This window comes from Podarcis raffonei, chromosome 13, assembly GCF_027172205.1.
Source record: "Podarcis raffonei isolate rPodRaf1 chromosome 13, rPodRaf1.pri, whole genome shotgun sequence".
In the NCBI taxonomy this organism is placed as follows: domain Eukaryota; kingdom Metazoa; phylum Chordata; class Lepidosauria; order Squamata; family Lacertidae; genus Podarcis; species Podarcis raffonei.
The window spans coordinates 34,178,583-34,204,025 of NC_070614.1; the positions used below are offsets into that span (position 1 = coordinate 34,178,583).

Here is a 25,443-nt window from a genome sequence, read left to right on the forward strand (position 1 = left end):
GCAGTTATTGTGAAACTTGCATGCCATGTGAGAAAGTAGTACCAGTATCAAGACTACTAATATCACCATCCTCAGTACCAATTATCTCTCTAAATACAGATTGTTCTATTCCATCTTAGGAGACTCAAACAGGTAATTCCTTGATTTTTCTGAGTTCCTGCTTCTACAACTAACTTATAAAGTGATTATTTATATTATCCTTCATACACTGTGCTATTACTTTTGCTTTTCTCCACTGAAAATCCTCGGGGAGGAGCTTCGCCAAGTAGTTGAATTAATTACAGCCCTTTTCCTAATTACAGGAGTAGGCAATCATCAACTTAATATTGGTGTTCACAAATGGAGTTGCAAAAAAAAAGAAAGAAAGTGTATGGCATCTGAACAGAGATTTTTTCTTTTTCTATGGAGGTGGTTAGGATGCCCCCCTCCATTCAAACTGCAGGGCCCCAGAAATGTACTTTATTTTGACTGGCATGGATCTGCCAACTTCTTGAGCAGTTCATGTTGATGCTACCGCAGCAAAGGCAGCATGAGGTAATGGAGGGTGCCCATAACTTCATGACCCCCCCAAATGTACTTCCTTTTGACTGGCATGGTTTTTCCAACATTCAGTTTTATTGGATGACAGTGCCAGCAACACTTCTTGAGCAATTCAAGTTGATGCTAAAGCAGCAAAGGCAGCATGAGGGAATGGAGCAATGGCAAAACCTGCAGCTTGACCTAATGGGGCAGTGGCAGAACCAGTGCTTCAGTGAATTGAAGCAGCTGCAAGCAGAGTGCATGAGAAGTCTCCTTGTAGAGAAAAGTATGGCTCTCTGTGAGGTGGGAACCTTGTCTGGTGAGATGCTATGGGAGTCTGCAAGTGACCCTGGAGCCCAGCTGCCAGGTACCCAAAAGGAAGGGGTGGCCAGAGAGATCCACAATGTGGATGGGAGGTTAAAGGGCTTGGACTATGCAGAGATGCAATCTGTAGCTGTAGGCAAGGAGAATGTCTCAGGAAGGACAAGTTGGCTGTAGTTTGGAAGCAATTAGGGACTCAGCTACATTGAGAAAGAAAAAGTGCTTTATAAGCATTGTATATTCATTATGACCCTGTGACACCAGATGGTGTGTGGAGTCCAGTTTTGCCAACCCAGTTTCTCATATGACGTTTACAACACTTTTAACTGAAACACTTGTAGTATTTAAACCTCATGCCTACCTTTATTGGTTGTCAGAGGAACTGCTAGTGAAAACCATTGTGAATGGGTAGATCTCAAAAGTTTGCCCATTTCATTTGACCAGCTTTATTTATCTAATGCCAAAATTTCAATCTCAAGAAACCATTTTTTCCTGTGCATTTATTTGTATTCAGTTTCCTATGTATTCTATGTATTATTCAGTGGGGACTGGATGCAGAACCAGTGACTTGCAGAAAGGATGACCCAATTCACTCATATTTGCACAAGATTCCCCCTCCCCTGGACACATATGTGAACCGGGAAGAAATTTTCCTGCATTGGCAGGTTTTGTCTTCCCTGTAGCAATTCGTCACAACTTTAGCAGTTTAAAGCCTTGGGCAGAATCCTTTAGTCTTTTCATCCCTAAATGGGGGGGGGTGAAGTGGTGACTCACTGCCCCCCCTACAGCGGCAATTCCAGGGTCCCCTCTTAAAGGGGTTTTAATATGGGTGTCACTGGCCCTACACTGAAAGGTTGTCATTAAACTACCCTGCGTGCGGGGATATTGGGTGGGCTGCCTGCAGGGCACCCTCATATCCCATTTACCTTGATGAGCCACAGTCCCCCCCCCCAGCTGTGGGGCTGGGAGGGATACACGCCCAATGCCTAAGCCAAGGTCTTCCTACATTTAAAAGTTTAATAAAGTTGTGGCCAAATTTTAATTCCATAAAACGTTATCACAAGTCTTTTTTCCTTTCTGGTGGTCCCTGGGAGCTGGGGCAGTCGGCACCTGGTCATGCAAAACAATTTTCACAACAACATTTATTGAAATATTTTAATATACTTTTTTTTACGGTATCCTAAGGAAGGTCTGGTGTTTGAATTTTGTTGGGATTTATATATATGCGATTTGGAGGAATAAATTAGTCTGCTGCATCCTCCTCATTCTCATTTGTTTTTGTTTTGTGGTGCTGCACTGTGATGTGTCCTCTTCATTCTGGCCAAATTACACGATAACTTTGCACAGCATATTTCTTACCCTCCTGTTCTGAAAACTTCCCTTCTGGACATGGGGTGCAATCATAGAAGCAAAATGGCTCCCCCTCTTTCATTTTCTTGCTAGAACCGTGATGGCAACTCTCACTACATACAGAAAGAGGCTTAACCTAATCCAGAGATGAAATAGCAGAATGTTAATCTTGAGAAAAATCAATTTAGATCCATATAGATAGATGTAAATATATATATATATATATATATATATATATATATATATATATATATATACACACACTGTATTTTTTGCTCTATAAGACTCACTTTTTCCCTCCTAGAAAGTAAGGGGAAATGTGTGTGCGTCTTATGGAGCGAATGCAGGCTGCGCAACTATCCCAGAAGCCAGAACAGCAAGAGGGATTGCTGCTTTCACTGCGCAGCGATCCCTCTTGCTGTTCTGGCTTCTGAGATTCAGAATATTTTTTTTCTTGTTCTCCTCCTCCAAAAACTAGGTGCGTCTTGTGGTCTGGTGCGTCTTATAGAGCGAAAAATACGGTGTGTGTGTATATATATATATATATATATATATATATATATATATATATCCACCTATATACATCTATATGTACATATATATTGTAACTGAAAATGAATCTTGAACCATTGTTGAATAACTTAATCATATACCACCGCGTTAATGTTGAACATCATAGGAGCATAATGGTGCATTCAATGACCTATTTTCACTAGACTGGGAAAGGAGGCCTATAACTAGGTTTGAAAGATCCTCCACCTATTTGCAATATTTTGTATGCTACCATGGACATTCAAATGCTGTCAGGGTGCTATGGGATGAAGACATGGATATTATGTTGCATGTATTTAATTTATGCCACTATGCTAATGCTGGAAATTGTAGAAGTGTGTTAGTGTGTATTGTCTAGGGGATTTCCACCCAGTTATCCATTATAATGAGGTGTGTGTGGTAGTCACTCTCTACCTAGTTTCAGTCTTTCAAATATTACCACAGTGGTGCATTTTGAAAACATGGAAACATATCTTCAAAAAGGTTTCCCATCCCAGCTGTAGATGCTCAACGGTATTATCCCGCATTTTAAGACTTGAACCTAGTATGAAAAACAGAATGCTTTATGAAGCCTAGTAAAGATTTGGAACAAATGAATAGGTATCAGACATGCTGACTTGAGAAGGAGATTGGGGTGAGGGCTGACATTGCAGCGAACATCACATTGGTCAGGGATGATGGGAATTGTAGTCCAAAAACAGCTGGATGTTTGGGAAACCTGGTCTAGCTTGATATTCTTTATAAAAACCAGGGAGTACGTTTGAGAGCTGAAGGAGCACTTGCCAACATATGCACTGAAAGATACTTGATTAAGCACTGCATACCTCCCTAAAATCAATATGTCCCTCACTGCCAAAATGTGCTTTTGCTTGAATCTATGAATAGGATAGATTATGGGGGATTTTTTCGGAGGAAGGGGGGTTATGTTTTAAATTCCATTATTGAACCCATCCTCCCCACCAGGGATGTATGAAACATAAAGGCATATGTTAACTCAGAGGAGCCTTTCTCTAGCAATACAGTAACACTCTGAATGATAATTCATACACAAAATACCCTGGGTTGCAGATAATAGCAAATCACAAAGACACTGAGATTATTCAGACTTTCCTTCTTATTAGTTGTTCCCTGTTGTTCAGCTCAGGCCTCAGCACAATGATATAACATTTGGGGAGAAAGATGCAACCTAGGAGCCCAGCACTGGAGGCTAAGATAGAAAAGATTTCCACAGCTACCATATATTTCCCCTTTGAACTCAGGTAGGATGGAATAAAGGAGAGCCAAACACTGCAAAATACCAACATGCTGAAAGTAATGAATTTGGCTTCATTGAAACTATTGGGCAATTTCCTGGCAAAGAACGCCACAACAAAGCTGATTATGGCCAGGAAACTGATATAACCCAAAACACAGTAAAACATAGTCATGGACCCCTCATTGCATTCTAATATAATTTCTTCAGCAACTGATTGCATGTCAACATCTGGGAATGGGGGAGAGGTGACCAACCATACGGTACAAATGCCTGCTTGAACAAGGGAGCAGGAAAGAACAACGGCACTGGCAAGTCTTCTCCCCACCCACTTCCTCATCCTGGAACCTGGTTTGGTGGCCATAAAAGCAAGAACCACAGTAATGGTTTTTGCCAACACACAAGAAACAGCCACAGAGAAGATCATGCCAAAAGTGGTTTGTCGGAGGAGACACAACACCTGCTTAGGATGTCCAATGAATAGCAATGCAGAAAGGAAGCAGAGCAGGATTGAGATAAGGAGAGTGTAGGCAAGGTTCTGGTTGTTGGCCTTGACAATGGGAGTGTTGTGGTGCTTCAGAAATATTCCTAGCACCAAGACTGTTATCAGACAAAAGAAAAGAGCAAAGAAAGCTAAACTGATGCCCAGTGGTTCTTTATACGATAAAAAGGAAATGAACTTGGGAATACAGAAATCCCTGGTTTTGCTTGGATAGGTTTTTGCAGTGCATGTAGAACAGGCATTCATGTCTGAAAAAGAAAAGATATGGGCTTCATTTCAAATTGATTCCAGACATTTCACAAGCATGTTTTCTCTTCTACATCTAAAATAATCCATTCATTTTAGGGTATTCCTTTGGTGTCAGTCTTCTCAAACTATGGAAGGTGAGGAGATGGTTATGTGAATTCCCATTCACCTTCCTGGAAATGTTATGATCTCATGTATTTTAGAGCTCTGTGAATGCACATCTGCACCATTAGTTGAATCTGCAAAGTAGTGAGCTAAGAGTAGAGACATTTTATGTTTATAAGCCCCATTCCATGCCTATTAAGCATGGGACACCCTTGCCCAGCAGCGCTGTGGCCCACAGATAGCAGCAAAATACTGGGCAAGGTTTTGTTCAGTATCGTCTCTGGGTGGTGGACTGCAGGGAAAAATCTGGCCCATGAGCCCTTGCTGCAGATAGGAGGGGAAAGCCTATATAAGGCTTCTTCCTTTGGAGGTCACAGACATTTTGCTTTGAGAGGGCTGGAAAGGATTTCTTTTCTCTCAACCCGATTGGCACATTGTTGGGTTTTTTCTTCACCTTTGCCTCAGTGAAATCATGGATTTCCCTGGTTAGGCAGAATAATATTGTTTGTATGAGGGAGGAAATGGCATTGGGCAGGATCAACATAGTATAGCGTAATGGTTCTAGGGGTTGCTCGTGCGTAAGCCGGTGCCAACACCTGGCTGGGTGGCCTGAGTAAACCTTTTCTGTCCGGAGAGCCACTCACCCGTGGCTGTCTCAATCACTGGCAGAATCCGTCAGTGGCCGTTTCTTAAACTTCTTCCAGCAAAGAAGCTCTTTGACGCCTGGTCTCCTCCTACTCTCCCTGCGCAGAAGCCTTCTGCGCAAGGAGGGCGTAGGCAGTGGAGGACCCTTACTCTCCCCACTGGTCCCCGGCAAGGAGTCATGGGACCGCCTCACCGATTCCCCCATCTGCCTCCCTTCTCCACTGCTGCTACGCTGATTCTCTTCCCCAGAAGCTGGGCTGCCTCTCCCCATCCCGGGACGCTCTCTGGAATCCCTCTGGAGCTTGCTCTCTCCCTCCGGCACTGATGGCAGTTCCCTGACATCCACCTCCTCCTCAGGACCCCCACCCCACCCCTGGCGCGATTTTCCGATACAACCTCCTCTCTCTCCTCGGCCGACAATGCGGGGAATCCCCTGAAGGAGCTGTCATCATCTTCTGAGGATTCAAAACCAGCCTCCCATCCGCTCGGATCTCTTCCCTCTGGTTGAACCTCCCAATCTGATTCTTCTCCCTCGGACACCTCCTTTCCCTCCTCTTCGGAGGCAGGAAAACCCACAAAGTCCCCTTCGTCGTCTGTGGGTCCAAATTCTTCCTCCCAAAATCTAGCTAATGGTTTGGGCTTGTCTGGGAACAAACTGTGGAATTCTTCCACCAGATACCCATCAGTGATTGATTCAGCAGGGACCCACGTGTTTTCCGACCTAGGTTCCCCCTCCCAGGCTACCAAGTACTCTACCTGGCGACCTCGCCACCTTGAATCGAGTATTTCTGTGGCTTCGTTACAGTGTTCCCTCTCCTCTACCCGTGGGTGGGTGGTAACCCCTCCCTCCTGTCCCGGGAATTCCCGCCCCTCCCTGTAAGGTGAAAGTAGGGACCTATGGAACTCCGGATGTATCTTCATGCTGTCAGGCATCTTGAGTTTAAATGCCACAGGATTCACCTGCTGTATTACCTCAAAAGGCCCCAGCCGCCTCGGCTGCAACTTCTTGCACCCTCCCTTTAGGGGCAACCCTTGGGATGACAACCACACCCAGTCTCCCACCCGTATGGCCTCCCCCTCCCGACAGTGCCTGTCCGCCTCCCTCTTGTAAACTTCCTTGGCCCACTCCAAGTTCAACCTAAGTTGCTGGTGTAAGGCCTCCATTTCCTCCACAAATTGCTCAGCCGCAGGTACACTCCATCCTTCCTCCCCCCGCCCCGGGAAGGCCCTGGGGTGACACCCGTAATTGGCCATGAAAGGGCTCATTCCCATGGACACGTGTTCAGCGTTATTGTACGCAAATTCAGCCAAAGCTAATTTCTCTACCCAGTCATTCTGTCTCTCGCTGACATAGCAGCGTAGGTATTGCTGGAGTATACCGTTCGCTCTTTTGGCTTGTCCATTGGTTTCTGGGTGCCTCACCGTCGAGAAGCTCACCTCGACCTGTAGCAAGCTCATGAGCTTCCTCCAGAACCGGGAAGTAAATTGTTTCCCGCGATCCGAGATTACCCTCAAAGGATCCCCATGCAGTCTAAAAATGTGATCCACAAACAGCCTGGCTGTCTCCTCTGCCGTTGCTGCATGTGAGCAAGCTACGAAATGGCACATTTTAGTCAGTAGATCGACTACTACCATGACCGCTGTCTTTCCCCTTGACTTGGGCAGATCTGTCATAAAATCAATGGACATCACTTCCCAGGGATTTCCCGGTGTAGGTAAGGGTTCCAGTAACCCCGCGGGGGCAGCCCTTTCCCCCTTAGCCCTCTGGCATCGGTCGCACCCTCGTACATATTCTCGTACGTCTTCCCTCACCAGAACTGTCTGGTGACAAGTAGCATGGTCTTGTGCTGTCCAAAGTGCCCAGCTGTTGGGTTGTCGTGGAGTTGTCTAAGTACCTTCCCCCTCAAAGTCTCCCCCGGTACATACAGTGTCCCCTTATAGTACAGTAGCCCTTCGTTTTCCTCAAACCCTCCATTGTCTTCCTTCCGTCCCGGAGTTCCCTGATTTTTGTCTGAGTGAACTCATCGTCTCTGGTGAGCCCTGCCAGTTCTAGTTTCCCAACCAACGCTCCCCCACACACTCACCGGTCCTCGGGGAACACGTGCCTGGTCTCTGATGGTCCCTCTCCTTCCATGTACTCCGGTTTTCGGGAGAGAGCATCTGCCCTTACGTTTTCCTCTCCCGGCACGTATCGGATCTCGAAGGAAAACTTGGCGAACTCCTGGGACCATCTGATCTGTCTCTGGTTGAGCACTCGTGCGGTCCGCCAGTATTCCAAGTTCTTGTGGTCAGTTTGGACCTGGATCTTGTGCCGCGCCCCTATCAATAGATGTCTCCATTGCCGAAATGCCGCATAGATCGCAAGCAGTTCTCGGTCATACACTAGTTTTGCTCTGACTTGCTCAGCTTCCTTGAGAAAAAGGCACACGGCCTCCAGTTCTGCTTGACCCTGGGCAGCAAAAGGACCGCTCCAATGGTGCGGTTGGACGCGTCCGTCTCTAGTCTCATGGGCTTCTCCGGATCCACGTGCAGGAGCTGCTCTTCCGAGGCGAACGCCTTCTTCAGTCTTTCAAAGGATTGCTGCGCACCCTCTGTCCCCGCGAACTTCTTTTTGCTACTAAGACAATCCGTTATGGGCGCTGTCAAGTGAGCGAAGTTCTTTATAAACTTCCTGTAGAAGTTGCTGAAGCCTAGGAACCTCTGCACATCCTTTCTGTTTTGGGGGGCTTTCCATTCCAGCACTGCCTTCACTTTGCCCGGGTCCATAGCTAGTCCTTTGTCTGACAACCTGTATCCCAGGAACTCGACCTCCCTGGCGTGGAATTGGCATTTTTCCAGCTTGACCCACAACTGATGCTTCTTCAATCTCTGTAGCACCTCCCTGACGTCTCTGACGTGTTGCTTTTCTTTATCCGAATAGATTAAGACGTCATCCAAAAAGGCTACGCAATTCTTGTACAGCAGGGGCCCCAACACATGGTGCATGAAGGTTTGAAAGCAGGCGGACCCCGATTGTAATCCAAATGGCATGACTAAGTACTCAAAAGCCCCCAGGGGGGTGAACATGGTCGTTTTCCATTCGTCCCCCTCCCTTATCCTAATCAGATTGTATGCTTCCCTGAGGTCTAGCTTGGTAAAAATCTTCCCCTGCCTCACACATGTCAAAATATCGTCAATCCTGGGCATTGGGAAAGTCACGGGTTCTGACACCAGGTTTAGGGCCCGGTAATCCACGACTAATCTGAGCTGATTAGTCTCTTTTTTGTCCACAAAGAACACCGGACTGCCCCCCACCGCCTTTGATTCCATTATGAAACCTCTCTTCAGGTTCTTCTCAATAAACTGCCGCAACTCCTGCATCTCCCGGTCGGACACGGCATACAGCTTACCCACCGGTAACTGAGCCCCTGGAAGCAGGTTGATTTGGCAGTCAAAGGGCCTGTGGGGGGGGCAGTCTATCTGCCTCCCTCTCGCTGAAGACCTCCTTCAAATCAGCATATTGTGGTGGCACCTCCCCTTTTTGCTCCAGGGCCAACCCAGCCACCCTGGCCACAGTCATTCTTGGTTCCTTCCCTCCCAGACAGTGTTCTAAGCAGTAAGCTGACCCAAAGGTGACCGACCGCTGATGCCATGACACCACTGGGTCATGTATTGCCAGCCAGCTCATTCCCAGTATTATTGGGGGTCCTGCCAGCGTGGCCACATGAAAGGCAATGGTTTCCATGTGCCTGGAGACCCTCATTCGCATTGGCGGTGTCAGGTGTGTCACTTCCCCTCCCAGGAGTTCCCTGCCATTGATGGTGGTCACCTGCAAGGGAAAATCTAGTGGTAACAGGTGGAGTTGGTGCTCCAGAGCAAAGTCTCTACTGAAGAAATTACACGAGCTGCCAGAATCTAGCAGTCCCTCCACTTTGATGGGGTGCCCATTTGGGAGTTCTAGTACCACCTCTATGGCTATAGCTGCCTGGGGGGGGGGTCAGGCTGGGGCACTTCTATTGGTCGCTGGCCTGGCTGCTGCCCCTGCTGGTTGGCAGCCAGGCGTTGTTGTTTCCCTGCACCGGCCCTTCCTCCCCCTTCTCGTCGTGGCCTGCAGCCCCCATCATGCCTTGCCAGGCCTTTCGTTGAGGGCAGACCTTTGCAAAATATCCCGGTCGCTGACAGAGGAAACACTTCTTGGTAGTTTTCCACTCCTTCGCCTCCCTTTTCCAACCTTCACCAGCATTTGAAACTTTGCGCGCGCGCGCTCCATCAATTTCCATCGGCTCCGCCGCCTGGGAAGGCTCCCTCGGCATCTCCGGAATGCAGTTGTCATGGAAACGTTCCGCCCTTATCTCCCGCTTCTCCTGAGCCCGCGCTTCCTGGCGTACACCGATCGCAAGCACAGTCTTTGTGAGTTCATCCATCGACCACGGGCGGGGCGCTTGGGACAACTCGTCTTTCACTTCAGGGGACAAACCCGCTTCAAACAACATTTGCATTGGTTCAGAGTCCAGATCCCATCCAAGCTTGTGGACTAACATCGCAAAACGTGACCAGTAGTTTCTGACGGACAGGCCCCCCTGCTTGCACCCCATCAGTTCCCGCCATGTCACGCTTTGCTCAACCTCGCTGGAGAACATCGCGTCCATTCCCTGGTAGAATTTCTTAAGATCCTTCAATGCATCATTCTGCATCGCCATTAGGGGCCTGGTCCATTCGCGTGCCCCATCCTGCAGATGTCCCACAATGTAAGCCACCCTCTCCCCGTCATCCGCAAAGTCATTTTTCTGCAATTCCAAAGCGTACTGAATTTCCGTTCGGAAAGTATTGTAGTCTTGGGGCTTTCCACCAAACTTGTGTACCAGCCCCGGGACCTTCCTCCCTATCGGGGTGGCTCTGACCTGTGCATCCTGAGCCCGTCTCTCCTCCAGCCGCGCAGACAGGGTAGCTACATGCGCCTCCAGGTCTCGGTTCCTCTCGACCAGACCTCGCACCATGGCTTCTTGCTCTGTCTCTCCGGCCGGCCCTGTTTGGCTCATCGTGCTGCCTCTCCGGGGCTGCGCACAAGCAACGTCAGGGACTGACAGATTGCTGTAATGGTTCTAGGGGTTGCTCGTGCATAAGCCGGTGCCAACACCTGGCTGGGTTGCCTGAGTGAACCTTTTCTGTCCAGACAGCCACTCACCCGTGGCTGTCTCAATCACTGGCAGAATCCATCAGTGGGCGTTTCTTAAACTTCTTCCAGCAAAGAAGCTCTTTGACGCCTAGTCTCCTCCTACTCTCCCTGCGCGGAAGCCTTCTGAGCAAGGAGGGCGTAGGCAGTGGAGGACCCTTACTCTCCCCGCTGGTCCCCGGCAAGGAGTCATGGGACCGCCTCGCTGATTCCCCCATCTGCCCCCCTTCTCCACTGGTGCTACGCTGATTCTCTTCCCCAGAAGCTGGGCTGCCTCTCCCCATCCCGGGACACTCTCTGGAATCCCTCTGGAGCTTGCTCTCTCCCTCCGGCACTGATGGCAGTTCCCTGACATATAGGATGCCCCCATAAGGTGCCTGAGGAGAGGATTGACCATGGCAAACCCAAGCGTGGGTTCAGTAACTGCCTGGTTGGAATCTGCATCCTGGTTCCCCAGTGAGACCTTGCTTCCTTGCATTGCAACACGGCTTGGTTCAACACTAGCCGACTCCTGTTGTAAAGATTTGGAGCCATCTAAACCCAGTGGATATATTCCATCAACATGGGACTTGTGGAATGATGAACTGATCCTAGTACAAAATGCCATATCAACCCTTGACATACGTGCTTCTTTCAATAAAGATTTGGCCTGATTTTATCCCATCACCATTGTTCAGTCTGGTTATTTTGCTGCTCTCATGAGTCACATAATGTGCTTGCCTGGGCAATTTCTTTGCTCATTTGTGAAGTTTAGATACTATTTTTCCATTTCTATTTCCATAGTGGTATACAAAAGATTTTTTGTATATCTCAAATAACAGAGTAGTATGCAAGAAAAGGGTTTTTATCCCATCTCATTATCTAATATCATCTTTACTTGTTTTTGGACACCACAAAAATTAAATGTATGTATGCAGATGAATACCAACTGGATACAGCTCATATGAATTTCTACACCTTTTAATATAATCCCCTGATGAACAACCTGTGTTTGAAACACATTGAGGTTAGAATATATACAATTTGGTCTAAGTCTTCTGCATCTATCACATTCACTTTTGCTTCTGCATTGTGGTGCTACAATTTTGATGTGTTTCCTTGATCATGACCAAACTTTCCCCAGCTTTGTTCACTCTATTTCTTACCCCTTTGGTCTGAAAACTTTCCTTCTGGACATGGGATGCAATCATAGCAGCAAAACGGTTTTCCCTCCTTCACTTTCTTGCTGGAACCGGGATAGCAACTTTCAGAACATACAGAAAGAGGCTGGACCTAATTTGTAAGTGAAAGAGTAGAATGATTATCTTGAAAAGAAGTCTCAAGTTCTTAACATGATATTCATGTATAACTGAAACCAAACTGGGACCACTCATCCATAACTTTATCTGGCATCCTTCTGAGATATGAAATATCCAGGGCTATGCGAGGTATTCCAAGTGTGGTCACACCATAGGTCTTAATTCTGTCAATAATATATTGCCAAGTTTTTTTTCCACCACCCCCCTTCCTAATGTTCCCTAATTTAGAATTTGGCTTTTTCACACGTTGATCCGAATGTCTCTTTCATGTTCAGACACAAATTTAATGTGAGACCACAGTCGGAATGTTCAGAAGAGTTCTAGATGCTGCACCTCAAAAAGAATATTGATGAACTGAAAATGGTTCAGAGAAGAATAAGCAAAGTCATCAAAGTGCTGGAGCAATTACATCATTGTCATCATCATCCTTAACAAGCCCTTTATCTTAATGCACTATTAAAATAAAATTTTTTAAACATTTAGAAACAAATTGAAAGGAAAGGAAACCTACGGGGAAAGTTTACAATATTTGGGGATTTTTAGCTTAGAAAAGAGGATTAGACAAATTCATGGAGAAGAAGTCTACCAAGGGCCACTAGCTAATTTTTACCACAACAGTTGGAAGCAACAATTGTCTGAACCAGGCAGAGGGCCTTCTCAGTAGTGGTGCCCACCTTGTGGAATGCCCTATCATCTGATGACAACGAAATAAAAAACTATATGACTTTTAGAAAAAAAATATTATTATTATTATTATTATTATTATTATTATTATTATTATTATTATTATACCAATCACTACAAATTGCAAATGGACAGAACACTGCTGCTCTCAAGTCCTGCTTTCAGTCTTCTCATAGACATCTTGTTGCCTGTTGTGGCATTGTGTGTGTAATCCAACTAGCACAAACATATGTTTATTCTTTTCACTACATTTAATATATTCAACAGCAAAGCAAACAGTGCAGAAGTTTTTTGAGTCTTAATTTCTACATAAGTTTTATCATTTCTAATCAAAACTCGGTATTTGTCATGGGCTGAAAATTGTTCATTCGATGAAACGGAATAGTTTCCCAAGCAGTTCCCAACTGAATCCTACCTGATTAAACCAATTGTGCCATGTGATGGCAACCTTGTTGATGGTGAACACTTGGTCCGGAGAACCCTGGGGATCCATTCTCCCAACTTTCACTCTATGAAAGGATTGGTTTGAGGAAATAATCCAGTTAATAATATCAAATCCAGTCACTAACTCCCCATTCTGGTCAAAGGAGATCTTGTCTCCAGCACTGTTGTTAAAGGAGACAATTCTCAGAAAGTGATGGAGCTGAGTTGAAAAAGAAAAGGAGCTTAGGCTAGGCTGCATTTCTGTGGAATCTTTTACAGCAAATCATACCAACATCTTCCCTGGGTGGAAGCAACCCATTTACATCCTATTCTGAATCGCAGGACCCCGAAATGGCTCCAGGAAAGAATGGGTGAGAGAAGATATGCATTAGGAGCAAAGAGGAAAGAAATACCAACATCAGGCTCTGCTGCCCAAATGGATCCTGCCACCTAAGGCAGTTGCCTCACTTTGCACTTTGGGCCAGTCACTCTTGATTAAAAGTCATTTAGTGTTTTAAAGGTTAAAGAGTGCACTTTAAATTAGGTATCAAATGTATTTTCTAAATCCATCGCCTTTTTCACCATATACAATTAATTTAGCACTTCCTAAACTTATTCCACATTACTGGTCAAAAAACATAGTAGGGCTGCCCTTAGTAAACTGGATTCTGGCTGTAGTTGCGGAGTTTCAAAGGTTCTATCTTACTTCTGCTGAACAACATTTTCTTCTAAATGAAACATCTCTCTTCTAACACAACATTACTGAATCTGAAAGCCTCTTACCAGCAAATACACACACTTCTTAACGGACTCACAGTGTAGTTGTGGCACTTTCTGAGAGCCAAGAGGCAGCATGAATCAGAGGTAGCATGAATTAGTAAATGTATAGCAGCAAAACTATAATGTGTATATTTTAAGTTCACCAGTGGAAAAAGAGGGAAGCAGCTCAGTCGGTTGAGCATGAGACTCCTAGTCTCGGGGCTGGGAGTTCTAGCCCCACGTTGGGCAAATAGATTACCCTAGTGGCCCCTTCCAACTCTACAATTCTATAATCTCAGAACATGTTAACACTAATATAGAGAAAGAAGATGGAAAGGAGAGAATGAGCAGAGTTTGGGGTAGGTCTGCCTTAGGTTCAGAATTGTGTCCAGGTGGAATATTCTGAAAGTGGCTAAAATGTTCAACAACTTTGCCAATGCTCAATAACTTTGCCAGAAAAAGCTGAACAATTTATTTTGTCCAGAATTTCAACTTTTGAAAAGACCTGCTAGATAAGTCAAAAAGCCTCCCTGGTCCAGCATACAGTTCTTATAGTAGATTACAGGATTGGACTAGATTACCCTAGTAGTCCCTTCCAACTCTACAATTCTATAGTCTCAGAGCCTGCTCACAGTAACATGAGAAAGAAGATGCCAATGAGAGGATGGGAAGAGTTTGTGGAGACCTTTTACCAAACAGAATAAAGAGATACCTACTAGATCAGTCCATAGCCTATCAAGTGCAGCGTATGGTTCTTACAATGCCCAACCAGATGTCAATGGGAAGCCCACAAGAAGGATCTGATTGGAGCATATTGTTATATATTCTGAGAGATATGTTGCCATCCAACAGGAGGAATTTCATTCCATTACCTGCAACACCTGCTGATTCTGAAGGTTCCTCCACCTTCTTTCAACCACTGATGGATGATTCAGTCGAGATGAAGACATGGAGTGTAAAGCATGTGCCACAGCATAAACAGCATTGTAGATACTGTAGCTGTGGCCAGTCAAGCTCATTTCAAAAAATGTCCCAGGAAGGCTTTCCAACTTCTCTTTTCCTGTGCAAATGTCTCCATCCACCTTATCCCCATCTATACTTTGGAATACACAACCAAAGGCCTGCTGCCAGAAATCCCTGATAAAGCCATCTCCTGTTGTGAATGAAGGGCTTTTGCTTTCAATAAATGTCTTGAATCCTGGCAGATCACTGGAGTGAACAGAGAAGGACACAACACCATGGACTATGTCTGTATCCCAGGTTCTTTGAAACACCATTGAAGTGAGCTCTATCTGAGCTGTTAATATCCACACTTTATTTATTGTACATTCTCTTTCTGAGGCATATGGTAGCCACCTCAAATACACAATGAGATAGGATTCTCCATTAGCAACCACTACATTGGCTTTACTGTCAATGATTCTATCATTTATTTTGGCTCCCTCATGTAGCTTATCATACATTTCTGTGACAATGGTAAATTTGTTGCTTCTTTCTATGAAGGCAAAACAAATACCCTTTCTGGAGAATACTGGAAACACTGTCTGCACAAATCTTTCTCCATATTCATCATTGGATGTAAGGATCCCAATCCATGTCCAATTGAAATGGAGAAGCAAAGTCAGAATGCCTGCATGCTGAAGAGCATCTTTAGGAGACATTTGGTAGAAGGAAAGGCCTGTGGTTTTATCATTCATCACTGGAGCAGGGCCATATATAAGCTAAAAAAAGGAAATAAGAATGAATAACTAACTAACTAACTAACTAACTAGAAGCCCAACTTTGGCCCACAGAACCCCTTTCTTCAAACTGTTGGTATATAAGTTTTTATTACAAGCACAGGAATTGTTTTAATGGAGGCTGGTTCAGTATGGCAAATGGGGCAATACTTTATCAACCTTTGTCTTTTCTCAGAAAGTGTACATCTGGCTGCCATCTTACTTACAGCAAGTCAGGGGATTGGTTTGCCTGTCATATCCATATTTTAAGTACATGTTCAGAGTGTGGTGATAACTGCACTAGAATTAGAGTTGTATTCTGTATTTGAGAAACTTCCATGTTTTGTAAAACTGTTGCATCTCCCTTGACATCTCCTTCCTTATTATATACAAATATATAAACACCCCAGCTCTCTTACAAAGACATTTTGAAATTCTATAAAAAAATGACATCAATCAGAGCAAGTGGTAAGAAATACAAATTAAGATAGCTTATCACTGACCATTAATATCTCTGGCTTCATTGATAGTAGTTTCTAAAAATTTTAAGTGAAGGAAGCCATCACTAGTACTATCAAAATCAGATGAACTTGATCTGTCTCCATTCTGAATATAATTAAATTAGTATTTAAGTTCACATGAAAATTGTTTGACAAACTTGGAGAAAGACTGTAATTCACATCCTTAATGGAAACAGAAACTGTAACAACCAACAATAGTAACATCAAGGTCTTACGCGAGCTCTTCAAACAACACAGGTGGAGGTGCTTCAGTGAAGGTTAGCGAGTTGGAGATTATGAAGGTCTGAGAAGTGATGCCACCAATTATGTTGCCTCCCAACTGATGATACTCGTGAATTGGATTGTGTGGAGCTCTTACCATGCAGTTAATGTGAGGCTTGCATGCCATGTGAGGAAGTAGTACCAATATCGAGACTACTAATGTCACCATCCTCAGTACAAATTTCCTCTCTAAACAGAGATTGTGTTTAGACTCAAACAGGTGGTTCCTTGTTTTCCTCCCAAAGTTCCTGCTCCTACAACTAACTATTAAAATTGAATATTTATATTATCCTTCATACACTGTGCTATTACTTTTGCTTCTGTCCACTGAAACTCCTTGGGAAGAAGCATTGCCAAGTAGTTGAATTAATTACAGTCCTTTTCAAAATTAGAGGAGTAGGTAATCATCAACTTAATATTGTTTTTCACAAATGGAGTTGGAAAAAGATCAGAAAAAGATTCCAAAATGTTCAGAAAATGACGTGCGGCTTCTGATTGACTGCAGGAAGCTGCGGAAGCCCTGCTGGGCATTCGGGTTCCAAAGAACGTTTGCAAACCGGAACACTCACTTCTGGGTTTGCGGTGTTCAGGAGCCAAAACGTCCGAGTACCAAGGCGTTCAGGATCCAAGGTATGACTGTACAGACAACCACATGGCACAGGGGCCTGTTTAGTGGCGTACTATTTGCATGGTTATGGTGAGGAGAACTATTAATGATTTTAAGGAATTATTCTGAATGTTTTATGTATGTACAACTGCAAACATCTTGTACTCAGGTTTCAATAATTGAAACTGATACTATACAGATGGAACAGACAGTGCTCTGGACCTCTCCATTTGGACTCCCTGTGCAGTTAAACTACAGCTCTATAGGGAAATCTGGAGGCAGTGAAACTGACAAGCAACAACATATCATCATAAACATACAGTGGTACCTCCGGTTACAGACGCTTCAGGTTACGGACGCTTCAGGTTATAGACTCTGCTAACCCAGAAATAGTACATCGGGTTAAGAACTTTGCTTCAGGATAAGAACAGAAATCGTGTGTCAGCGACACGGCAGCAGCGAGAGGCCCCATTAGCTAAAGTGGTACCTCAGGTTAAGAACAGTTTCAGGTTAAGAACGGACCTCCAGAATGAATTAAATTCTTAATCCAAGGTACCACTGTATTAGGAACCTCAATGGATATAGGAGGCTCTCTAATTCATATGCTTACCCTGCATGAAACGAGGGCAATGAAAATAGGTGTGTGGGGGGGGGGGGAGCTACGGCACTTGTTCTAATGCCTGAATAGGGTTAAATATATCTTCATGTTTTCTTTCTTATTAGATGTTCCCTGTTGTTCAGCTCAGGCCTCAACACAATAATGTAAAATTTTGGGGCAAAGATGCAACTCAACAGTCCAGCACTGGAGGCCAAGATAGAAAAGATCTCCACAGCAACTAGGTATTTACCTTTGGAGCTCAGGTAGGCTGGAACAAAGGATAGCCAAACACTGCAAAAGACCAACATGCTGAAAGTGATGAATTTGGCTTCATTGAAACTGTCAGGTAACTTCCTGGCAAGGAAAGCCACAATGAAACTGATAATTGCCAGGAAGCCCATATAGCCCAAAACACAATAAAACATAGTCACTGAACCCTCGTTACATTCCAGGACAATTTCCTCCGTAACTGACCACATGTCAACATCTGGAAATGGGGGAGAGGTTACTATCCACACAGCACAAATGCCTGCTTGAAGAAGGGTGCAGAAAAGAACAAAGAAGGATGCAAGTCTTTTCCCCACCCACTTCCTCATCCTAGATCCAGGTTTGGTGGCCATAAAAGCCAGAAGCACTGTCATGGTTTTAGCCAGCACACAAGAAACAGCCCCTGAAAAGATGATGCCAAAAGCAGTTTGTCGGAGGAGACATGTCATCTCCCCAGGCTGGCCAATGAATAGTAATGCACAGAGGAAGCAGAGCAGGAGAGAGCAAAGGAGAGTGTAGGTGAGATTGCGATTGTTGGCCTTGACAATGGGAGTGTCGTTGTGCTTCATAAACATTCCTAGCACCACAGCTGTGATCAAAGAAAAAGAAAGGACCAAAAAGGTAAAACTTATCCCCAAAGGTTCTGTGTAAGACAAAAATGTAATGACCTTAGGAATACAGAAATCCTGTCTATTGCTTGGATAGGTTTTGTCTGTACATGTAGAACAGTCGTTCATGTCTGAAAAAGAAATTAGGTAACCACAAGTTTACATACAAGCCAAACATGTTGTAACTCTTTATCTTATAAGGTTTTTTAAAAAACCAATTCTTATTAGGGAATCCTTCTAAGGTCAATCCTTTGAAATGTGTCCAGTTAGGAGATGGTGGAGTAGGTTACCATTCATTAACTACCATCCTCATGAAGGTATTATGTTCTTTCGAACAACATATTTATTTACATATTTATCATTTCCTTTGTTCATTCCTGAGGCTTTTCTCCTTTTGTTTTGAAGTGGAATAAGTGGTATGCAATTGATATGGCACTTCCGCTCATGTTATGTAACATTGATGGAGGAAAGGAGTCACATAAGGAAGAATCTTCCACAAGCGACTATCCCAGCACAGAAGTCTGTGGCTATCCAACAACATGCTAAGAATAATTTTCACGAGCTGTTAAGTAACAGGATAGGCAGCACAACAAAACTATGCTCAAGTGTTTGCATGAATGCTTCTAAGGGGATTCAACAGAATGTACTTAGAAACCCCCTTCAGCCATTCATGCCAAATACTTAAAGATCTGAAGAGGAGTCCACACATCTAGAGGTTGAGGGTGTGAACGCCCATGCACTCCCATACCTCCACCCATAGTTTCAGCCCAGTTTCAGGTTAATGCCCAAACACGGCTCGACACAATCCCTTAGTTTGTAGTATTGAACACCTCCTGCCTACCTTTATTGGTTGTCAGAGGGAACTACTGGTGAAAGCCATTGTGAATGGCTAGATCTCTAAAGTTTGCCCATTTCATTTGACCAGCTCTATTTATCTAATGCCAAAATCTCCAGTCTCAAGCAACCAGCTTGTTTCTATGCATTTATTTGTGTTCACTTTCCTATGTATTCTATGTATTATTCAGTGGGGACTGGATGCAGAATCGGTGACTTGCAGACAGGATGACCAAATTCACTCATATTTGCACAAGATTCCCCCTCCCCTGAACACATATGTGATCCTTTTTTACCTAATGATCACGGACTGGCTGGTGAATGAATATTCCATTTAGATACTACTATTGACAGTAATTTTATATGAAATTTATTTTGACTTAAAGAAACACGTGAGCATATAACAGGTGTGAGAGAATAACTGATAGCACCACAAAGCAAGTCCAATACACATCAAACAAGGTTTGCTAGAAAACAATTTTCACAACATTCATTGCAATATTTAAATATACATTTTTTTTAATGCTACCCTAATGAAGGGCTGGTGTTTGAAATATGTTGGGATTTATGTTTATGCAATGTGGAGAAATAAATTAGTCTGCTGTATCCTCCTTATTCTCATTTGTTTTTGTTTTGTGATGCTGCACTTTGATGTGTCCTCTTCATTCTGGCCAAATTACACAATAACTTTGCACAGCATATTTCTTACCCTCCTGTTCTGAAAACTTCCCTTCTGGACATGGGGTGCAATCATAGCAGCAAAATGGCTCCCCCTCTTTCATTTTCTTGCTAGAACCAGGATAGCAACTCTCACTACATACAGAAAGAGGCTTAACCTAATCCAGAAATGAAAGAGCAGAATGTTAATCTTGAGAAAAATCAATTTAGATCCACATAGATATAGATGTAAATCTATATATCTATCTATATGTATATATATCCACCTATATACATCTATATGAACATATATATTGTAACTGAAAATGAATCTTGAACCATTGTTGAATACCTTAATCAAACACCACCATGTTAAGGTTGAATATCATAGGAGCATAATGGGGCATTCAATGACCTATGTGCATCCATCCAATTGCCACTAGACTGGGAAAGGAGGCCTATAACTAGGTCTGAAAGATCATCCACCCATTTGCAATATTTTGTATGCTACCATGGACTTTCAAATGCTATCATGGTGCTATGGGATGAAGACATGGAACAAATTATGTTGCATGTATTTAATTTATGCCACTATGCTAATGCTGGAAATTGTAGAATTGTGTTAGTGTGTATTGTCTAGGGGATTTCCACCCAATTATCCATTATAATGAGGTGTGTGTGGTAGTCACTCTCTACCTAGTTTCTGTCCTTCAAATATCACCACAGTGCTGTCATGTGAAAACATGGAAACATATCTTCAAAAAGGTTGCCCATCCCAGCTGTAGATGCTCAACAGTATTTTCCCACATTTTAAGACTTCAACCTAGTATGAAAAACAGAATGCTTGTCTGAAGCCTAGTAAATTTGGGCACAAATAAATAGGTACCAGACATGCTGACTTGGGAAGGAGATGGGGGTGGGGGGGAGGGATCTGATGTTGCCCAGAACAGCACAATGTCACGTAATCTGAAGACCCTACCTGTTTAAACCAATGGTGCCATTCTATGACATTCTCATTGATGGTGAATGCTTGGTCTGGTGAAACTTGTGGATCAATCTTCCCAACTTTCACTCTATGAAAGGATTGGTTTGAAGAAAAAATCCAGTTTATAATATCATATCCAGCGATTAACTCCCCATTCTGGTCTAAAGAAACCTTATCACCAGAGCTGTTGTTAAAGGTAACACCTCTGAGATAGTGATGGAGCTAGATTGAAAAAGCCAACACAAAAGTTTAGGTAAGGCTGTGATTAGACAACAGTGTTCTGGATCTTTCAGAGTATAAGTCCATTGTCTCTTTATCAAAACTGTTTTCTTTTTTTTCCCCAGACCAACAATGTCATAGACCATAGTTGGGGAACTTCCAGCCTAATACCTATTAGATGCTGCATGATCCCAGTTTGACCCATAAGGCCGTTTCCAGAAATCACATCTACCTGCCCCACACCTGAGGTCATATGTGATGTCAGATGTGGGGCCCTAATGTGGCACTCCTGACTGGTCATTGGCAAGGGAGGTTTGCTGACATCACCAAGCAGTTGATGGTTGGTGATAACAACTTTGGAAGGATCTGCTGTGCTACTGAGCTCCTCACACTTAATTCACTAGCAGAGCTAGCTCTAGTCATAAGCAGGACTTAAAGTAACCACCTATCACTTGACAGATGGGGAGGTCAAGTCTGCTGTATTGGCTGAACTACCGAGTTGACAATAGCCAGATCCAGTTCCTTCCCCCTGCCAGGGATAATAAGACAATACTTTTTTCATATTTGAAAGTTTATAAGTTTCAGTTAAGTAGTACCTTATAGAGAATGGATCCTCTCAGTATTGCATTGCCTATTCTGTGTAGGAATCCAGAAAAAAATGAAAGAGAAATGGGAATAAAAGGAATGGTATGTTTTTCTTTTTCAGTGCTTGGAATGAACCAGTTCATAAAATTACATTTGAATTAAGTTCATTCTGGGTAGAATTCTGAAGTACTTCTATTTCATCTTCAAGCTCATTTTCTTGCATGTTTTTCACTCTTTAGACAATTTGAGTCTTTAAGTTTAAAGATAATAATCACATGGGGAAATAAATTAAACTGCTCACATTCCACTGTGCATGTTTTGAAGTTTTCTTAGTGTGTTAAAGAATATTATATACTTAATCACAGCAGCTTGTATCATTCTGAATTCAAGGATCATTTGAATGAATCTGAATTGAATGGTGAACTGAATGTAAACAGAACTAGTTCATTTTGTAAAGGGTCTAAGGTGAACTGGAATTAGTTTTTGGAGATGTGGAACTGGAACTCTTAAAATAATTATTATTTATCAATTTATTATTAAAAGTAAATGTTCTGAGCTTTGGTCTTTTTAAAAGAGTCATGTGTATTTCTAGCTCACGTGGAAAGGAAGAAATATTAAAAATGGAGCAAGCAATGTAACCTTTTGGTGTCCCCCCAAAAAAAATCCATTACCTGCCACAACTTTAGATTTGGAAACTTCAGTCCTCCATCAACAGGCATTGTTCGATATTTGTGTCTAGATGAGGACATTGCATTTAACGCGTGGGCCACGGCATACACGCTATTGTAGATGCTGTAGCTATGGCCAGTCATGCTCATTTCAAAAAATGGCCCAGGAAGATCACTCAGCTTCTCTTCCCCTGTACAAATATCCCCATCCACATTGCTCATCGCTGAATTTGGAAATACACAGCTGAATGCATGTTGCCAGAAGTGTCTGATAAAACCATCTCCTTTGGTTTCAAGAGGTTTTCTACTGTCAATAAATTTGTGAAATCCTGGTGGGTTATTGGAATGAATTGTGAAAGACAGAACACCATGAAGGATGTCTGTATCCCAGGTCCTTTGATAAGCAATGGAAGTCAGCTCCATCTGGGCTGTTACTATCCACACTATGCCTTTCTGTTTATTTGTCATGTGCTCTTGCCCTGATAGATATGGAAACCATCTCAAAAACATAATAGTATGAGATTCTCCATAAGCCACTACTACATTGGCTTTGCTGTCAATAATGTTATCATGTAGCTTCGCTCCCTGATTGAACATGTCATTCATTTCAGTGAAAATCATATGTGTGTGACTTTTTTCTATGAAGGCAAAGCAGATACCACTTTGAGTAAACTCTGGAACCACAGTTTGTAGAAATCTATCTCCATATTCATCATTAGAGGTAAGGATCCCAATCCATGTCCACCTGAAATGCAGGAGCAAAGAGAGAATCCCTGCATACTGCCAGTCTTCCTTGGGAGCCATCTGGTAGAAGGAAAGCCCTGGTGTTTTATCATTCATCACTGGAGGAGGGCCATAAATAAGCTAAAGATAGATGTGGAGGGGAAGAGAAGATAATAGCATTCATTTCATGCTTCCAGGTGTTGAAAGTAATTCACAAATATCATATCAGTAATCATTAGAACATGGTTTATTCTTGTCACATTTTCATATGCATTGTCACCAGGTATTAGTTTGTTCAAACAATGTGTAGGTATTTTTATTATTATTACAAGAACAGTGAGAGAACAAGTACTTCTGAGGAAGGGTTCACATTGTCTTGTTTCTGATTTATGAATAACCCACGTGGCTGTATTTCTTAGGGAAGATTTGATGCTCACTCAAAAAGAATGCCCATCTCAGCATGCATCTCTGCCTCTTTCTTCTTCCTACCCCATCTCTTTCAAAACAGTTAAAATTCTATATTCAGCACACACAGAGACCAACACACATACATCCTACCTGTGGGATCTTATAAGTATCCACAACAGTTGCCACATGAAGGGAAGTTAGGGGGTCCAATCCCCCTATGACCGCAATCAGGTTATATGCAATATTACATTTATAATTGGGAACAAACTTCTCCAATGTTTGTATAAGTAGCAAAGTTGCATGGTAGGTCCATTTTATAGTGAAATAACTGTCATATATGTAGAAGCCCAAGGTGACATTGAGTAACATCTGAGGGTTTTCATTGATCTCCTTGACTGCAAATGCCAAAGCCAAGATATGCTGATAATTCTTAGGCAACACACTAGAATGAGAACCACTGGAAATATCAGGAGTTATTTCACATGTTCACTTATAATACAATAGCAAACACACCTTCCCTGCACCTTCAAAACAACATAGAAGGAGGAGGAGGAGGAGGAGGATTAGAAGAAGACAGCAAGGATAGCAGAATACGAGACATAGACAAAGACATGAGATGGGGCAACGTAATCATGAAGAAAACTGGGGAGAAGCAGAAGGAGATGTGGGAGGAGCTTAAATTCCAGTTATGAAGTAATTTAATTTTGACACTCTTTTAACTGCTTTGCTTTTTGAAAAAAGAAGACCCAATCAGATGCACCAATGACAGTTTCCAGGACACAATACAAGAGAGAGAGAGAAACAAATCGCCTTACATAAGCTCTTCATAGGATGCCTGTGGGGGTTCAGTTTTGAAGGGGATGAAATTGGAGACAATGAAGCTGTGAGAAGCAATTCCACCAATAAAGAGGTCACCTGACTGATGATATTCATGAAGCGGAGGGTGTGGATCTTGAACCATGCATCTGACAATATGTGCCTTGCATGCCATATGAGGAAGCAGTAACAGAATCAAGAAAACAATATTCACCATTTTCAGTACCATTTTGATACAACTATTGCCATCTTTGAAGGTTTGAATTTAAAATAAAAGCCAAAGCATCAGAGATCAAACTGAAAGTGTCTTGTCTATTATTTTCCTAGCCCCAGCACCAAATGCTAAGTGATATATTTATATCACTCCTTTCCCCGCTACTTTTGGCAACTGCAATTTCACATGTTTTTGTTTTTTTTAAAGCAGCAGCATTAATTGCAGTCCTCGTGATAATTAAAGGGGAAGGTAATAACCAGTTGAAAGTCAGGGATTACCTGTGGAAATGATGAATAAAATCCCTTGTTACATCTGAGCAGACATTTCCCCTTCCACTTAAATGAGATGAGAATTTGTCTTAGAGACAATAATCACAGGTGCTAAACATGCCTGAACATCTGCCCCAAATGACCATTGAGTCTCATTTAATTTAATCTGATTCACACCCTGCTAAATGGGGCTAGAATTGCAGCTGAAATCACTAATCATCTATTTGTGCATAGAAGTGCTCTCTCGTCTGAAGGTGTCCTGGCTAAAAATTCCATGAAAATATGTGTCTTGAATCTATGTCTTGTACCATGTTGGTTCTGGCAACATATGTAGAGTCAGACAACACAAAGTAAACTTTCAGTTGAGCCACTTTTTATTTTTTAGACCTTTATTTCTTTCCAGGTTTGAGAACAATCTTTCAATATTTGGCATTTTCGTCTGCCATTATTTCAATTCTTTTTGGTATGTGTGTGTGTTTACAATATATTTCCAAAATCCCACTGTTGCTCATAGTCCCAGACTGCTTAGACCAGGGGTCAGCAAACTTTTTCAGCAGGGGGCCAGTTCACTGTCCCTCAGACCTTGGAGGGGGGACAACTATATTTTGAAAAATAAATAAATGAAAGAATTCCTATGCCCCACAAATTCCTATGCCCCACAAACGAATTCCTATGCC

The 25,443-nt window shown here is 43.1% G+C and overlaps 2 protein-coding genes across 2 annotated transcripts; both read right to left on the reverse strand.

Annotated features, from left to right (window-relative positions):
• Positions 1-3,842: 3,842 nt before the first annotated feature.
• On the reverse strand, positions 3,843-16,477 carry LOC128398858 (vomeronasal type-2 receptor 26-like). Its single transcript, XM_053360119.1, has 5 exons — positions 16,406-16,477; positions 14,859-15,529; positions 13,042-13,231; positions 11,790-11,916; positions 3,843-4,744 (listed from the first exon to the last, which is right to left on the reverse strand). The coding sequence occupies exons 1-5, from the start codon at positions 16,475-16,477 to the stop codon at positions 3,843-3,845; spliced, it is 1,962 nt and encodes a 653-aa protein (XP_053216094.1).
• Positions 16,478-17,617: 1,140 nt separating this feature from the next.
• LOC128398859 (vomeronasal type-2 receptor 26-like) lies at positions 17,618-24,428 on the reverse strand. Its single transcript, XM_053360120.1, has 5 exons — positions 24,283-24,428; positions 23,618-23,909; positions 20,859-21,086; positions 19,932-20,058; positions 17,618-18,519 (listed from the first exon to the last, which is right to left on the reverse strand). The coding sequence occupies exons 1-5, from the start codon at positions 24,426-24,428 to the stop codon at positions 17,618-17,620; spliced, it is 1,695 nt and encodes a 564-aa protein (XP_053216095.1).
• Between the last annotated feature and the right edge of the window lie 1,015 nt (positions 24,429-25,443).

What these genes read in the sequence shown, in the direction of transcription:
- LOC128398859 (XM_053360120.1), bottom strand. Translation starts at nt 24,428, where the DNA reads ATGGTTCAAGATCCACACCCTCCGCTTCATGAATATCATCAGTCAGGT. An exon ending in GCATCCTATGAAGAGCTTAT is followed by an intron (nt 23,910 to 24,282) that starts GTAAGGCGATTT and finishes TTCTCATTCTAG; the next exon opens with TGTGTTGCCTAAGAATTATC. An exon ending in GAAGTTTTCAGAACAGGAGG is followed by an intron (nt 18,520 to 19,931) that starts GTAAGAAATATG and finishes TTTCTTTTTCAG; the next exon opens with ACATGAACGACTGTTCTACA.
- LOC128398858 (XM_053360119.1), bottom strand. Translation starts at nt 16,477, where the DNA reads ATGGTGACATTAGTAGTCTCGATATTGGTACTACTTCCTCACATGGCA. An exon ending in AGCCTCACATTAACTGCATG is followed by an intron (nt 15,530 to 16,405) that starts GTAAGAGCTCCA and finishes TCCTTTTTTTAG; the next exon opens with CTTATATATGGCCCTGCTCC. An exon ending in ATTTGCACAGGAAAAGAGAA is followed by an intron (nt 13,232 to 14,858) that starts GTTGGAAAGCCT and finishes CTTTAACAACAG; the next exon opens with TGCTGGAGACAAGATCTCCT.